At 43.1% G+C, this 14556-nt stretch overlaps 1 protein-coding gene across 1 annotated transcript in view; it reads right to left on the bottom strand.

The window, feature by feature from the left end:
• The window catches only part of GMPR (guanosine monophosphate reductase), a 101238-nt gene that overhangs the window by 21199 nt on the left and 65483 nt on the right, over nucleotides 1-14556 (bottom strand). The window contains exons 6-7 of the mRNA XM_040353755.1: nucleotides 3403-3509; nucleotides 365-407 (exon numbers count right to left, since the gene is read on the bottom strand). Of these exons, the coding sequence (XP_040209689.1) occupies nucleotides 365-407; nucleotides 3403-3509 (150 nt within the window). The remainder of the gene's footprint in view (nucleotides 1-364; nucleotides 408-3402; nucleotides 3510-14556) is intronic.

Raw genomic sequence — 14556 nt, 5'->3', positions numbered from 1 at the left:
CAGAAACACACATTGGATTATAGAATTTTACAAGCATTTTAAACTAGGGCTTATTTTCGGGGTAGGGCTTATATTGCAGCCCTCCTGGAAAATAACGCTAGGTCTTTTTTGGGGGGTAGGTCTTATTTTCGGGGAAACACTGTACCTTGGACACCATTACATGTCCCACTTCCAGTGGTTTAGTAGAAGAAGGGTATAGGGTGGGCTAGTACCTTGTGTATGATTATATAACTAATTGTGCACATTTCTATCCACAAGTAAAGCTTTCAAACTAGATTATGTCTTGGAGGAAGCTAAGGGGAAATTCATTATATGTGATAACTCAATCTGCAGTACAGGTGTTACATGATGTCATACAACTCACCAAATGCTTTTGCGACATCTCCTGGACAGCTGCAGCCACCATCCTTGAAACAAGATAAAAATAGATTCACTCAAACACATTCATGTGTAAGTCATCTCTTTTATAGTCGATTTTATATTTAGATTTTTTATTTATTTTTTATATGAATATACCCTATTCTATTACAATCATACAATTCTAAATCACGCTCAGGGTTGAGCGTTGTCACGGAATACTGACTAGGAAGATCTTTACAAAAGAAATAGAGCACAACATGTTACAGTTCATTTGATGATGTTATCTCCTACAAATGCAGTGGTTTTGTCACAGGAGACAGTTAGTAGTGAGTGTTTGCTTTGTCTTAGATCTGGATCGCCATCTAGTGGACAAAGCACAAAACTGTGTTTAACTTTCCTGGAATTACTATTTTGTAACATTTGGCTAAACCATACAGTAAAATGATGCAATGTTACAAAATCATGAAACCACAAACCCTCTGGCTGAGAAGTTCTGATTACAGCCGGTAACATAATATACTTACATTTTTATAACCTTACTTCTTTAAAGGAAGTCATTTTATATTAAAAAAATATTACAGTCCTGTAAGCCCCCATTAACAATGTGTAGTGCTTTGTGCATATCATGCGTCTTGCTTGCCGCATTTTGGGCACAATTAATAATTAATGGCACTACAAGTGCCGCATGCATTTCTTGTGTTCACGGACTATACATTTGTGAATGCCGCCTAAAAGTTTGCCTTATACAGTGCATCCATGAAGTATTCACAGCGCTTCACTTCTTTCACATTTTATTACGTTACAGCTTTATTTCAAAATGGATTAAATTCATTATTTTCCTCAAAACTCTGCAAACAATACCCCATAATGCCAAAATAAAAGAAGTTTGTTTGGAATCTTTGCAAATTTATTAAAAATAAAAAAATATTCACAACCATCACCATGACACTTAAAATTGAGCATTCTGTTTCCACTGATCATCCTTGAGATGTTTCTACTTTAATTGGAGTCCATCTGCGGTAAATTCAGTTGATCGGACATGATTTGGAAAGGCACACCCTTGTCTATAAAAAGTCCCATAGTCAACAGTGCATGTCAGAGCACAAACCATACCATGAAGTCCAAGGAATTGTCTGTAGATCTCCGAGACAGGACTGTATGAAAGCACAGATCTGGGGAAGGGTACAGTAAAATGTCTGCAGCATTGAAGGTCCCAATGAGCACAGTGGCCTCCATCATCTGTAAATGAAAGAAGTTTGAAACCACCAGGACTCTTCCTAGAGCAGGCCACCCGACCAAACTAAGTGATCAGGAGAGAAGGGCCTTGGTCAGGGAGGTGACCAAGAACCCGATGGTCACACTGACAGAGCTGCAAAGTTTCTCTGTGGAGAGAGGAGAACCTTTCAGAAGAACAACTATCTCTGCAGCACTCCATCAATCAGACCTGTAAGATAGTAGCCAGACGGAAGCTAATCCTCATTAAAAGCCACATGGAGACTGCCAAAAGGCACCTGAAGGACATTCAGACCATGAGAAATAAAATTCTCTGATCTGTTGAAACAAAGATTGAACTCTTTTGCCTGAATGGCAAGCATCATGTCTGGAGGAAACCAGGCACTGCTTATCACCTGGCCAATACCATCCCTACAGTGAAGCATGGTGGTGGCAGGATCATGCTTTGGGGATGTTTTTCAGCAGCAGGAACTGGGAGACTAGTCAGGATCGAGGAAAATATGCATGCAGCAATGTACAGAGACATCCTTGATGAAAACCTGCTCCAGAGTGCTCTGTACCTCAGACTGGGGGTGAAAGTTCATCAATCAAAAGGACAATGACCCTAAGCACCCTAAGCCAAAACAATTGAGTGGCTACAGGACAACTATGTAAATGTCTTTCAGTGGCCCAGCCAGAGCCCAGACTTAAACCCGATTGAACATCTCTGGAGAAATCTGAAAATGGCTGTGCACCGATGCTCCCTATACAACCTGATGGAGCTTGAGATTTCCTGCAAAGAAGAATGGGAGACATTGGCCAAAAATAGGTGTGCCAATCTTTAAGCATGATACTCAAAAAGACTTAAGGGTGTAATTGGTGCCAAAGGTGCTTCAATAAAGTATTGAGCAAAGGCTGTGAATACTTCTGTACATGTAATGTTTTAATAAATTTGCAAAGATTTCAAACAAACGTATTTTGCGTTGTCATTATGGGGTATTGTTTGTAGAATTTTGAGGAAAATAATAAATTTCATAAATTTTGGAATAAGGCTGTAACATAACAAAATGTAAAAAAAGTGAAGCGCTGTGAATACTTTTTGGATGCACTGTTTTTTTTTAAATAACAAACATGTTATACTTACCTCCACTGTGCCGTTCGTTTTGCACACAGTGGCCCCGGTCCTGGTCTTCTTGGGTCCCTCGGCGTCTGTCTCCGCTCCTCCCTGCAATATCTAATCCCCTTAATGGGAAGCTCTCTCCCAAGGGGGGTTAGCTTGCGGGCGCGCTCCCGTGATACAGCTGGCGGCTATAGCCGCAGACTGTATCACTCGGCCCCAACATTGGGGAAATCTGCCAATGGGGATAGTAGTTCTGGTGACCCTCCTTTTGAGGGATTTTCTATCACTTCCTGTTTGGCTATGGGACACGAAGTGAAGGGAAATCTCCCCAATGGGACTTGGATTGAAAAAAAAAAAAACCCTCCCTTACTCAAACCAAAGACGAAAAAAAAAAAAAGTTTTGCTTTAGTGACACTTTAAAAATTATGTTCAATAGAACATTCAATTTTGTGGTGTGCTCAGATTTCTTTGTAAAATAAACAGCAATATTAAGCTTTGCACAGATTTTGCAGCATAACAATAAACGGCAATATTAGGCTTTGCATGGACTTTCAGGACCAATGACCTTGTTTTCTTCTATGGCACTGTAAAATGAAAAACAGATTCTGCAAAGACTGTAGATTGGTCAGTAGCAGTAAGTAACAGTGAAAAGATGAGCTAAAAAAAGTTCAGTCGCATGTGTTGTTGAGTAAACACATCTCTGTACTTACGGAAATGATGTGCCCTTTCAACCCGTGGGCAGAGTCAGCACATTCAATCACAGCACTCAACTGGGGGTAACCAACACCTGTTTTAATCCTGGTTGTGCAAACAGATCCTGCATAAGAAGGTACATAAAAGAGAGAATTAGTTCCATGTTACAGACAAAGCTTGCCCTGCTTATCTCTTTCCATGTCTGGCAGAACCTATGCTCATTAAATGCGCCAGACTTTCTCAGTTTACGACGATGTACTTTATTAAAATATAGTTAGAGGCAGGTACTGTAACTACACTGGGCAAAGGTGTAAAAGTAATGCCTTTCTCTTATTATCTCCCATTCATATTCTCTTTCCTTTCTGCCTTTGTGTGTGTGTGTGTGTGTGTGTGTGTGATTATATATATACACACACACTCTATATTGCTAAAAGTATTGGGACACGCACACATGCTTTTACGCGCACATGAACGTTAATGGCATCCCAGTCTTAGTCCATAGGGTTCAATATTGTGTTTACCCACCCTTTACAGCTATAACAGCTTCAACTCTGGGAAGGCTGTCCACAAGGTTTAGGAGTGTGTCTATAGGAATGTTTGACCAAAGTTCATTTGTGAGGTCAGGCACTGATGTTGGAACGAGAAGGCCTGGTTTGCAATCTTGGCTCTAATTCATCCCAAAGGTGTTCTATTGGGTTGAGGTCAGGACTCTGTGCTGGCCAGTCAAATTCCTCCACCCCAAACTCACTCGTCCATGTCTTTATGGACCTTGCTTTGTGCACTGGTCTAAATCATTTGGTGGAGGGGGGATTATGGTGTGGGGATTTTTTTCAGTGGTTGGGCCTGGCCCCTTAGTTTAAGTGAAGGGAACTCTTAAGGCATCAGCATACCAAGACATTCTGGACAATTTCATGCTCCCAACTTTGTGGGAACAGTTTGGGGATGGCCTCTTCCTGTCTCAATATGACTGCACACCACTGCACAAAGCAAGGTTCAATAAGACATGGATGAGCGAGTTTGGGGTGGAGAAACTTGACATTCCTGACCTCAACCTGATGGAACACCTTTAGGATGAATTAGAGCGGAGGCTGCACTTCTGGAAGAATGGTCAAGCATTCCCATTGACACTCCTAAACCTTGTGGCTAGCCTTCACAGAAGAGTTAAAGCTGTAATAGCTGGAAAGGGTGGGCCAACTTAATATTGAACCCTACGGTCAAAGACTGGGATGCCATTAAATTTCATGTGCGTGTAAAGGCAGGTGTCCCAATACTTTTGGTAATATAGTGTATATTATAATGTTAAACAATTTATTAGTATAGCATACATTAAGCAAACTCCTTTTTTCTGGAAGAAGCACCTGCTAAGAGGCGGTTGTCATCAACATCAAGATTAGCTGACAGCCACATGTGACCTACACACGTTTTTGAGATATCTTTATACATTGACATAGATTCTGCAATTCCCAATAAGATCCTGCTAAATATTCTGTTTTATACAGGAATTTGTTGTAGCATCTGATAAGCGTATTGTCCCTTGGTCCCATAAAGTATTATGTACACACTAAAAACCATGGGGCAGATTCACGTAGATCGTCGGAAAATTGTGCGGGCGTAACATATCTCATTTACGTTACGCCTCCGCAACGTACATGGGCAAGTGCTGTATTCTCAAAGCACTTGCTCCATAAGTTGCGGCGGCGTAGCGTAAATCACCCGGCGGAATTCAAATTCGGCGGGTAGGGGGCGTGTATCATTTAAATGAAGCGCGTCCCCACGCCGAACGAACTGCGCCTGTCGGATCTAATGGATATCTATGCGTAACTGATTCTAAGAATCAGTCGCATAGATACAACGGCTTAACGCAGAGATACGACGGCGTATCTGGAGATACGCCGTCGTATCTCGGTTGAGAATCTGGGCCCATGTGTTACTGTAGTTGTGCCATTTAAACTTTAAATAACACAACTAACACCAGGTTTTTAGTGTATTCATAATAATTTATGGGACCAAGGGATAATATGCAGTTCTGACAAATTCATAATAACAAAAAAAAAAAAACTAAACTGAAACATTAATATAATTCTTACATTATAACCAGTGATAAGATGAAAAACACGAAAATTCTAAAAAAGCATGTGTTCTGGAACACTTATTATGTATCTGTTACTGTTGTATTGGATTTTATTATTTATGCGTTGGTGCCGGTTCACACTACAGCGACTTGGAATCCGACTTGTCAGACCCCAAGTTGCCCCAAGTCGCTGGACATAAGAAATTCCATTGAAGTGAATGGAGCCATCTTAATGTACATTACTGAAGTCGCTCCAACTTAAGAAAAGGTTCCTGTACTACTTCAAGGCGACTTCTAGGCAACTTGTACCTATAGATTTCAATGGAAGTTGCCTCCAAGTCGGATCTCCATTTTAACTGAAGCAACTTTACAGGAAAATAAAAGTTTACCCAGGCAAAACCCCTCCCTCCCACAGAGCTGATTATTCTGTGATTGGCCACAGCCAAAGTCGCCTGTCCTGGAGGAGATTTGATCGGTTGTCTATGGAGCCGGTTCACATATCTCCGTTGTGGCTCCTGTGCGACCTGAAATGGACTCCTACTGTGAGCCGCAAGTGAAGATAGTGTGAACCCAGCATTAAGAGTAAAACCACATTGGATTTAACTTCTGAGTTTCTTGGAGAGTCAAGCCGTCTGTTAAGGGTGCTTATTCAGCAGGTGACCATAACAGCTGGACATACCAAGGTCTAAAGGTGGCATTTGAAACAGAACAGCATGCTATGAGAGACCATTAATTAGATGGTTGTCTTTATTTGGGTGCCCAGATTTTCAATTCAAAGACATAGCTCAGTAGAGACACCCACATAATGTACATGGCATTAAAAGCCATTGCTAATGAAAATAGAATATGCAATGTTCTTAAATCAAGTTACATGATCCCGTTTACAATTTAAAAGATGCAGTCTTGAAGGAGGGATCAATGCAATTTCTCAAAATGTTAATGTGATGTAGTGACATGATACTAGGATATTTGCTCGGTGACACACTAATTAGGGCATACCATGCTGTTAATTAGCCACCAGTGCACATTCTGAGCAATAGTTCCACTAAAGTGACAGAATTATCACCATATATTGCAGTGCCATCATGACAGCAATAAGACGATAAGGACTGTTATTGTACTGATAAGCCTTGTACACACAATCAGTTTTCCCGACTGGAAAATTGTGAGGAGAGCTTTTGGCTGGGAATCCCGGCAGTGTGTATGCTCCTCGCAGTTTTTCCGACGGGAAAACTGCCCAAAAAATGCCGGACAAAAAAAGAGACTTTTGCCCTGCGGTTTTTGGCAGTTTTCCTATGGGAAAAACTGTGATGGAGCCTAAACATGGCCAGGATTCCCGGTCAAAGCTCCATTGCAGTTTTCCTGTCGGGAAAACCGGTGATCTGACGTGCTGGTTCCATGTATCATGGAAGTTCCAGCGCATGCGCGAACTGATGCGCTGAGATGGTTCCAGCCATCGGGAAAGTTCCTTCAAACACTGCGCAGGTGCAAACTTGCTGACGGAAATCCCCGAACGGCGGCCTGCATCGAGGGCGACGTGGATTGTGAGGTAAGTGGCCAGTCGGCCTCACGTCCTCGCTGCGCTCGGACGGCTCGCTTCGCTCGCTCGGCCTCCTGGCTCTTTTTTTAACATCCTCCAATCCACGGGGATGTTAAAGAATGAGCCTGGATGCCGGGCGAGGTTCGGGGATTTCCGTCGGGAAGCTTGCGCCTGCGCAGTCAGTGGAGGAACTTCCCCCATAGGGGAACATTGAGGACAAGTCACCGGCCGTGTGTAGGGGAAAGGCTGAACCAAGCAGCTTCTCGGCTTTCCCCTCGGGATTTCCCACGGGAACTTTTCCCGTGGGAAATCCCGTACATGTGTACGATGCAATAGTGTAATGTGCATTGAGGCTGGGTTCAGACTGAAGCAGAGCCGCTCCAGAGGTGTGTGAACCGGCTACTTAGAGAGCAGGTCACAATCTCCTGACATGAGAATTGGATGCAGGGAAACCCAGCTACAAATTGCTGCAGTAAAAAAAAGGGCCCGGACTTTCAAAGTACTTTAAAGTGCCAGGGTATGTATATATGGCATACACAAAGCCACAAAAGATTTTTTCCAAGCACCAAATAAAGTATTTGTCTCATTGCCAATGGGATGACATCATTTGATAAACTAGAAAATGAGATTTGAATTACCCAAGTGCATCTGTATATCCATCTCAACAAACCTCTACATTACTTTCAGACGGTGCAGCTGTCTCTCCAATGATTAGTATCACAGATGCTATTTAGAGAACCAAAACACACTGGTGTATAAGTTACATCTGTGCATGGCATGATGGAGATGACTAACTAGGGCTAGACGTGCATTATAAATAGTCTGGCTCAAAGTGAGGAAGTATATGTACCAAACTAAACTTGCAGAAAATGTCAATATCTCCATCTATGTTACTAGTTGTATGCATAAGGCAAACACATTTTTTTATGTTCTAAAAAATTGTACTTTGTTAGGTGATGCAGAAAAATCATAACAATAATATACAGTATCTTACAAAAGTGAGTACACCCCTCACATTTTTGTAAATATTTTATGATATCTTTTCATGTGACAACACTGAAGAGGAGTAGAAAAGGACTCCAGTGGCAACTTGTGAAGCTCGGGTGACCTCCATGCCCAAGAGGGTTAAGGCAGTGCTGGAAAATAATGGTGGCCACACAAAATATTGACACTTTGGACCCAATTTGGACATTTTTACTTAGGGATGTACTCACTTTTGTTGCCAGCGGTTTAGACATTAATGGCTGTGTGTTGAGTTATTTTAAAGGGACAGCAAATTTACACTGTTATACAAGCTGTACACTCACTACTTTACATTGTAGGAAAGTGTAATTTCTTCAGTGTTGCCACATGAAAAGATATAATAAAATATTTACAAAAATGTGAGGGGTGTACTCACTTTTGTGAGATACTGTATATAACATAATATATTGGAAATGATATGTGAAGTGAAGAAGTTGGTTGTATATGCCCACAAAAACTAGACACATTTTATCGGGCCTTCCTTACCAGGAGTGCATGGACAGCTGTTTCCTATAAAATTAAAACTGACCATCACCCTATGCCCGTTGTCTGCACCACTACATTTATCCAAAGATTGAGTGTAGCCCAATTCAAAGACACTATTCAAGTAAAAAATGGCCATGTATATGAGCACCAAGGATACCATTGTAACACCCATATGGCAAATTTGCATTGTACTGACAGCAAACTAGATGTGGTTTATTAGCCTTAGTGGGGACCAACAATTGTGCATAAATGGCTGTTGATGGTGCACCAGAAGAACTGTTTACTGTTACAGGACATCTCAATATTTTGAAGACTAAAAACTTTTGCCAATACCCAGATACTTGTCAAAGTTATTACATTAGACATACAGTACCTAACATGTGTAAAAAACTATTTTGTAGATGAGAATGAAAAATAAAGAAAATAAATCAAAAGAATTAAACAGCAGTTATGATCATCCAACTATGGTCACACAAAAACCTAACGTCTTAGATGGCTTGTCTGTGTGATAATGATGGCACAAAGAACCACAATTTTTTTTTTTTTTAAGAAATCCAGGGGGAAGAAGGAATAGGGGAGGACTAAAGAGATGGTACCAAAGAGACTTGTAGTAACAAGAGTAACAAGATGGAGATTTACATATATCTAAAGTCAAGAACAAAAATGAAACATGAAAATATTGCAGCTTGCCATTGCCAGTCCTTAGTGGCTACATACAGTGGTGGCTTGTGCTCAATTTTTTTTTTGGGGGGGCACAAACAAACTGAAAAATACTGGAAAAAAACATCAATTGCAGCCACTGTGCCTATCAAATGCAGCCACTGTGCCATCAAACGCAGCCGCTGTGCCATCAAACGCAGCCACTGTGCCATCAAACGCAGCCACTGTGTCCATCAAATGCCGCCACTGTGTCCATCAAATGCAGCCACTGTGTCCATCAAATGCAGCCACTGTGTCCATGAATTAAAGCCACTGTGCCCATCAATTGCAGCCACTGTGCCATCAAATGCTCCCACTGTACCCATCAAATGCTTCCACTGTACCCGTCAAATGCTGCCACTGTGCACATCAAATGCCAACACTGTGCACATCAAATGCTGTCACTGTTTCACATCAAATGCTGCCACTGTGCACAACAAATGCCGCCACTGTGCCCATCAAATGCCGCCATTGTGCCCCATGAAATGAAGCCACTGTGACCCCCGCCCACCCGCTGTCTGACCGGCACTTACCCCATCTTGGTGGCGGGACAGACATCGGCGAGCTGTGTCCTCCGTGTGTACCTTCTTGCATCCTGCTAGGCATCCAATAGCAGCGCCTGTCCTTTCAGGTAATCAGGTGATGAGTATCAGACCCACGCTACCTGATTGGTGAGGATAGGCGGTTCAGTGTTAAAAAAGCAAATATTCATTTGCTTTTCTAACACATCTGGGTGGGCTCTGAGCGCAATGCTCTGCGCTCCGAGTCCACCTTTTTTGAAGCTTAAAAGGGGCCGGGTGCCTGAATAGGGGGTGGCGGCGGCAGCCATGGAATACAAGAATATATCCATTTTACATAGAGGGGGTGGCTGGAGAGAGGGAGCGTGCACCCGTGTGCCCTTAATGGATGGGCCGCCCTGAGCTGCATACTTTTTTTCAGGCTTCTCCCTTTTTTACCTGATGATTCTGTCAGTAATACACTTTCTGTTTTAGGGTGACAATGCAAAATGACTGTACTGTATTTATGAAGAAGCACGCTCCTAGGTAGCACACTCTTGAATTGAAGACTACAGAGCTGAAATGGGCAGGGTTGATAGCACGACTTAAAATTGCAGTGTAGGACAGTTAGGGTGCACAAGAAGTTACAGGCGTACTGGATTATAGACCAAAAGAGAGAACGTAAGAGAAGTTCATTGTTAGGGTTTTTCATACACTTTAAAAGTGGAATGGATAGAGTGATCTGGACTAAATTGTGCAGTAATGTTTTCTGAGGTTCAAAAAATAGACTTCTGCCAGTAAAATTTGATATTACGTTTAACTGTATTTACCATTTACCATACACCTAGTTTAGCTATTATTTTTTGGTGTTGATTATTTCATGTTTCAAAAATTCACAACCAAACCAGACCAAAAACTTCTGAATATTGACAATGCCAAATTTACTTTGACCTTACCATTGGTATGCTTGGTATTAGAAACGGTATGCATTTCTACACTTTGCTTGAAACTGATAGGTATGGCAAGTGTTTGCTTACAGCACAACAAAAATGCTAAATATTAACTGCAGTAGGAAACCATCACTTGTTAACAATGTCGTGGAAATTTTATGAAGATGTATTTAATATGTATTGTCATAGTGTCTCCCAGTGTTAGTTTTCCTGCAGCCCTCTCTAAAGAGCTGACTGGGGCAGACTGATGCTGGTTGAGATAAACTTCCTGAGGTTGGAGAAGGGTGTTTGCAGAGTGAGGATATGTCTGCTGGCGAAAGGGCCACTGTGCAATGATGCACAGACGATCGTCGGGGGAGGTGTGTTCGAGCTGCAAACGCATTATCCGTTTAGCTGATGTGCGCTTGTGTCACCTGTATGCCTGATCAACATATTTGTGGTTCCATGGGCGTACACCTGCAGATAAGCTCCCCTCATGAGGAACTGTGTGCATTGGTTGTTGTATTATTCATGTTGTTTGTCATTAACTAACCCTGTTGGAAGGATTTCCTGTATTGTCACATCCTGTGTTGTCAGATCTTTATATGGTAATTTCCTGTGTGGAGGTCACATCCTGTGATGTCACTTCCCATGGAGGAAGTGATTGGCTGCTGGAGCCATCACTTCCTGTTGGTAATTTCTTTTGTGATTTACGAATAAAAGGCCAAGCTGGATAGGCTCAGGCAGAGATGCTGACGGAGCTGGGAATGTAGCTGTGGTGGTGTCTATTTACTGGGGATGAATGGGAGGTTGAATGATTGGTAAGATACATTATATCATTAGATGAAAAGCATGCTTATCATTATTAGCACAGGAGACAGGAGATGTGGCTGTGTGTTCTGCGTACAGACAAATTTCGCTGACAACATCAATGTGAAACCAACCAGACTCTGGCTCTGTCTGACCTATATACAAGCAGGGCTGGACTGGGACAAAAATTTGGCCCTGGACTTCATCCAGACTGGCCCACGTTGACAGGTCTCTCCCACTGCGGCCAGACAACTCCCGCACCACCCCCCCCCCCGGCCACCCGCACCCCTCTCCCCCTTCACTAGCCACTAGCCGTTTTACTTTATTAGAGTAGAACGGCTGTTATAGGCAGTACCAGTGGGGAAGCTAGACATTATTTCACCCGGGGCAAAGAATCAGTTTGGTGCCCCCCCCCTTATGGGACAAGATTAGGCAGAAGTGAGAAACTCCCAGGCCGCTGTCACTGAAGCCGGCCCACTGAGCCATCGGCCCACCGGGAAACACCCTGTAGTCCCAATGGCCAGTCCATCCCTGTATACAAGTCTGACCCTGATGATACGACCACTAATGTGTAGAGACCTGGAAGTCAGCATGGATACTTTAAAGCCATTGTTGACAGGCTTTCATTCACATTTGAATGCTATTGACCCCAATTAAAGGCTATAAGAATGTAAAAACAGCTGAACCAGTTCAACTGCAGTTAATTCTAAACAATCTCAGACGTATCTAAACTGACATCAAAATCATGCTGCATTTGCTTATCGAAACCTGTCTCATAAGTAGATTAGATCAGTGTTTGTCCTCAAGGCGCCCCAACAGGTCATGTTTTCAGGATTTCCCTCAGATGAAACAGCTGTGGTAATTACTAAAGCAGTGAAACTGATCAAATCACCTGTGCAAAACAATGCCTGAAAACATGACCTGTTGGGGCGCCTTGAGGACTGGAGTTAAGAAACACTGGTTTCGATTGTGTCTGCACATCCAGCCTTACTCTGTCTATAGACAGTTTTTATTAGATTGTAATTTATCTTTTTGCATTTACTTTTTGTGTTTGTTTGTGCACAAAAAAAATCTAATCTCTAATAATTATTAAAAAGAGAACATTTGCTCAGTGTGATGTAGGTACAGCTTTATAAAAAATCATCCTGTCCAACTTTTACCTTCCATTGATTTCTACATAAAAAATAGTGGTTCAGCAGATTGTTAGTAAAGTACATTTCGGGGAAAAAGTCTTGCTTTTTCCTGTGACTCACAGGATGGAAACATAAGATATTCTAAATTATTTTATTACTTGTCTTATGTTATAATATCTTTCCAAATAAACAAGGAAATCAAGACAAGTCAAAATTGTTTAGGTGCTTTTTGCTAGGATGGGCATGTATTACCACATACACATTACTAGCATCTATATTAAAATTGCCTGTGTGTTTCAGTCTTTATTAGAGACAGAAAAATAGAATTGCAGATAACTGAAGCTGGGCATATTTATAAGGCTGTGAACCTGAGATTCATCAAGCATTCATTGCAGGTATACCCAGGGGAGTATCTACCATGAGGCAAACAAGGTGTTTGGCTTGGGTGGAATTTTTCAGGGGGGTGGGGCCCCCAGGCAGAAGGGACAATACGGGAGGGGACCTTAGGGGTGGACGTGGATTGACTGCTCGGTGACAGGGGAGCAAAGCTGAAGCAGGAGGTGGCGGTGACTGCAACCTCCAATCCCAAAAAATCTCACTTGGCAGAACAGGTCGGAGTCCCAGGCTGTGACCATGCCTCAGCAGCCTTGCTACTCACAGCTGGTAAAAAGGACCCGGCGGGCTGTGGTAAGGTTAGAGTCCGGTGTTTTTTTGGGGGGGGGGGAATGAGACAACCTTCTAGTGTAGTATGGGGAGGATAGGGAGCGCTCTCTGACCCCCTCACTCTCTTACCTCCTTTCTATCTCTTAACACCCCTCTATTTCTCAACCCCACCTCTCTCACCCCACTCTCTCTCTCCCCCACCTTTCCCCTCCCTCTCTCTCCCCTCTTTCTCTCTCTCCCCCACCTATTTCCCCCTCACTCTCTCTCACCCCCTCTCTCTCGCCCTCCATATCTCCCTCAACCTCCCTCTCTCACCTCCTCTCTTTCTTTCCCCCACCTCTTTCCTCCCTCCCTCTCTCACTCCTCCCTTTCTCTCGCTCTCTCACCCCCCGCTTATCCCCTCTCTCTCTATCCCTCTCTCTCTACCCCTCTCTCTCTCTCTACCGCTCCTCTCTCTCTCATTCCCCTCTCTGTCTTTCACCCTGTCTTTCTCTCCCATCCCACCTCTCACCCCCCTCTCTCTTCCCCCACCTCTTTCCCCCTACCTTTCTCTCTCACCCTCTCTCTTTCACCCCCTCTTTCTTTAACCCCCCTCTCTCTCTCACCCACTCTCTGAAGAGATGGAGCTTTAAAAAGGAAGGGGTGGTACTTACCGATGAAGGGGTGGATCCTGCAGTCCACCCAAGAAGGGGTGGGACAAATTTAGATGGGGTGCCCCAATTTTAGTCTTGCCTAGGACATCACAAAACCAAAATACACCACTGGGTGTATCTTCCCAATTCACATACTTAAAATGACAGTGACTGATTCACAACCAGTACATTTTTGGTGAAAATCACGCTCCCTGCTTTACAAACTGTATATATCTCCAAGTGAGTAGCCATTTCCCTCCATATTTATACAGTCATATAGTGACAGCTTACATGGCTAAGTGCACACATTTACTATATTTGTATGTAGCACTCCCTAGCTGTGTTGCTAGAGAGCTAATGTTTTCTTGTATAGAATGGGTAAATTGTCAGGCTTGGCTGGCAGCCAAGCCTGTGTGTTTTTCTGGATCAGGGTTGAGGGACTTATGGAGGGCTGGTATCACTCACAGGCAGCATCTCTGAGACCTCCTCTTTCTTCTAGAAACATGCAGAAGGGTGGAAATGGAGGGGAGGAGCTGTATGGAGTATTTTGAGAGCCCCCAATCTCCATGTAAGGTGAGTGCTTACTGAGGCCGAGGTGCCAAGAGCAGTTTACCCTTGTGACTAGGCGCACTCCGCCCCCTGGAGGTGATACAGGTTGTTGATGGCACAAAGAGGCACTGGCTACCAG

The sequence above is a fragment of the Rana temporaria genome, chromosome 5 (genome assembly GCF_905171775.1).
Source record: "Rana temporaria chromosome 5, aRanTem1.1, whole genome shotgun sequence".
In the NCBI taxonomy this organism is placed as follows: Eukaryota; Metazoa; Chordata; class Amphibia; order Anura; family Ranidae; genus Rana; species Rana temporaria.
The sequence above is the reverse complement of the archived record's forward strand: the minus strand, read 5'-3'. Positions and strand labels throughout refer to the sequence as shown.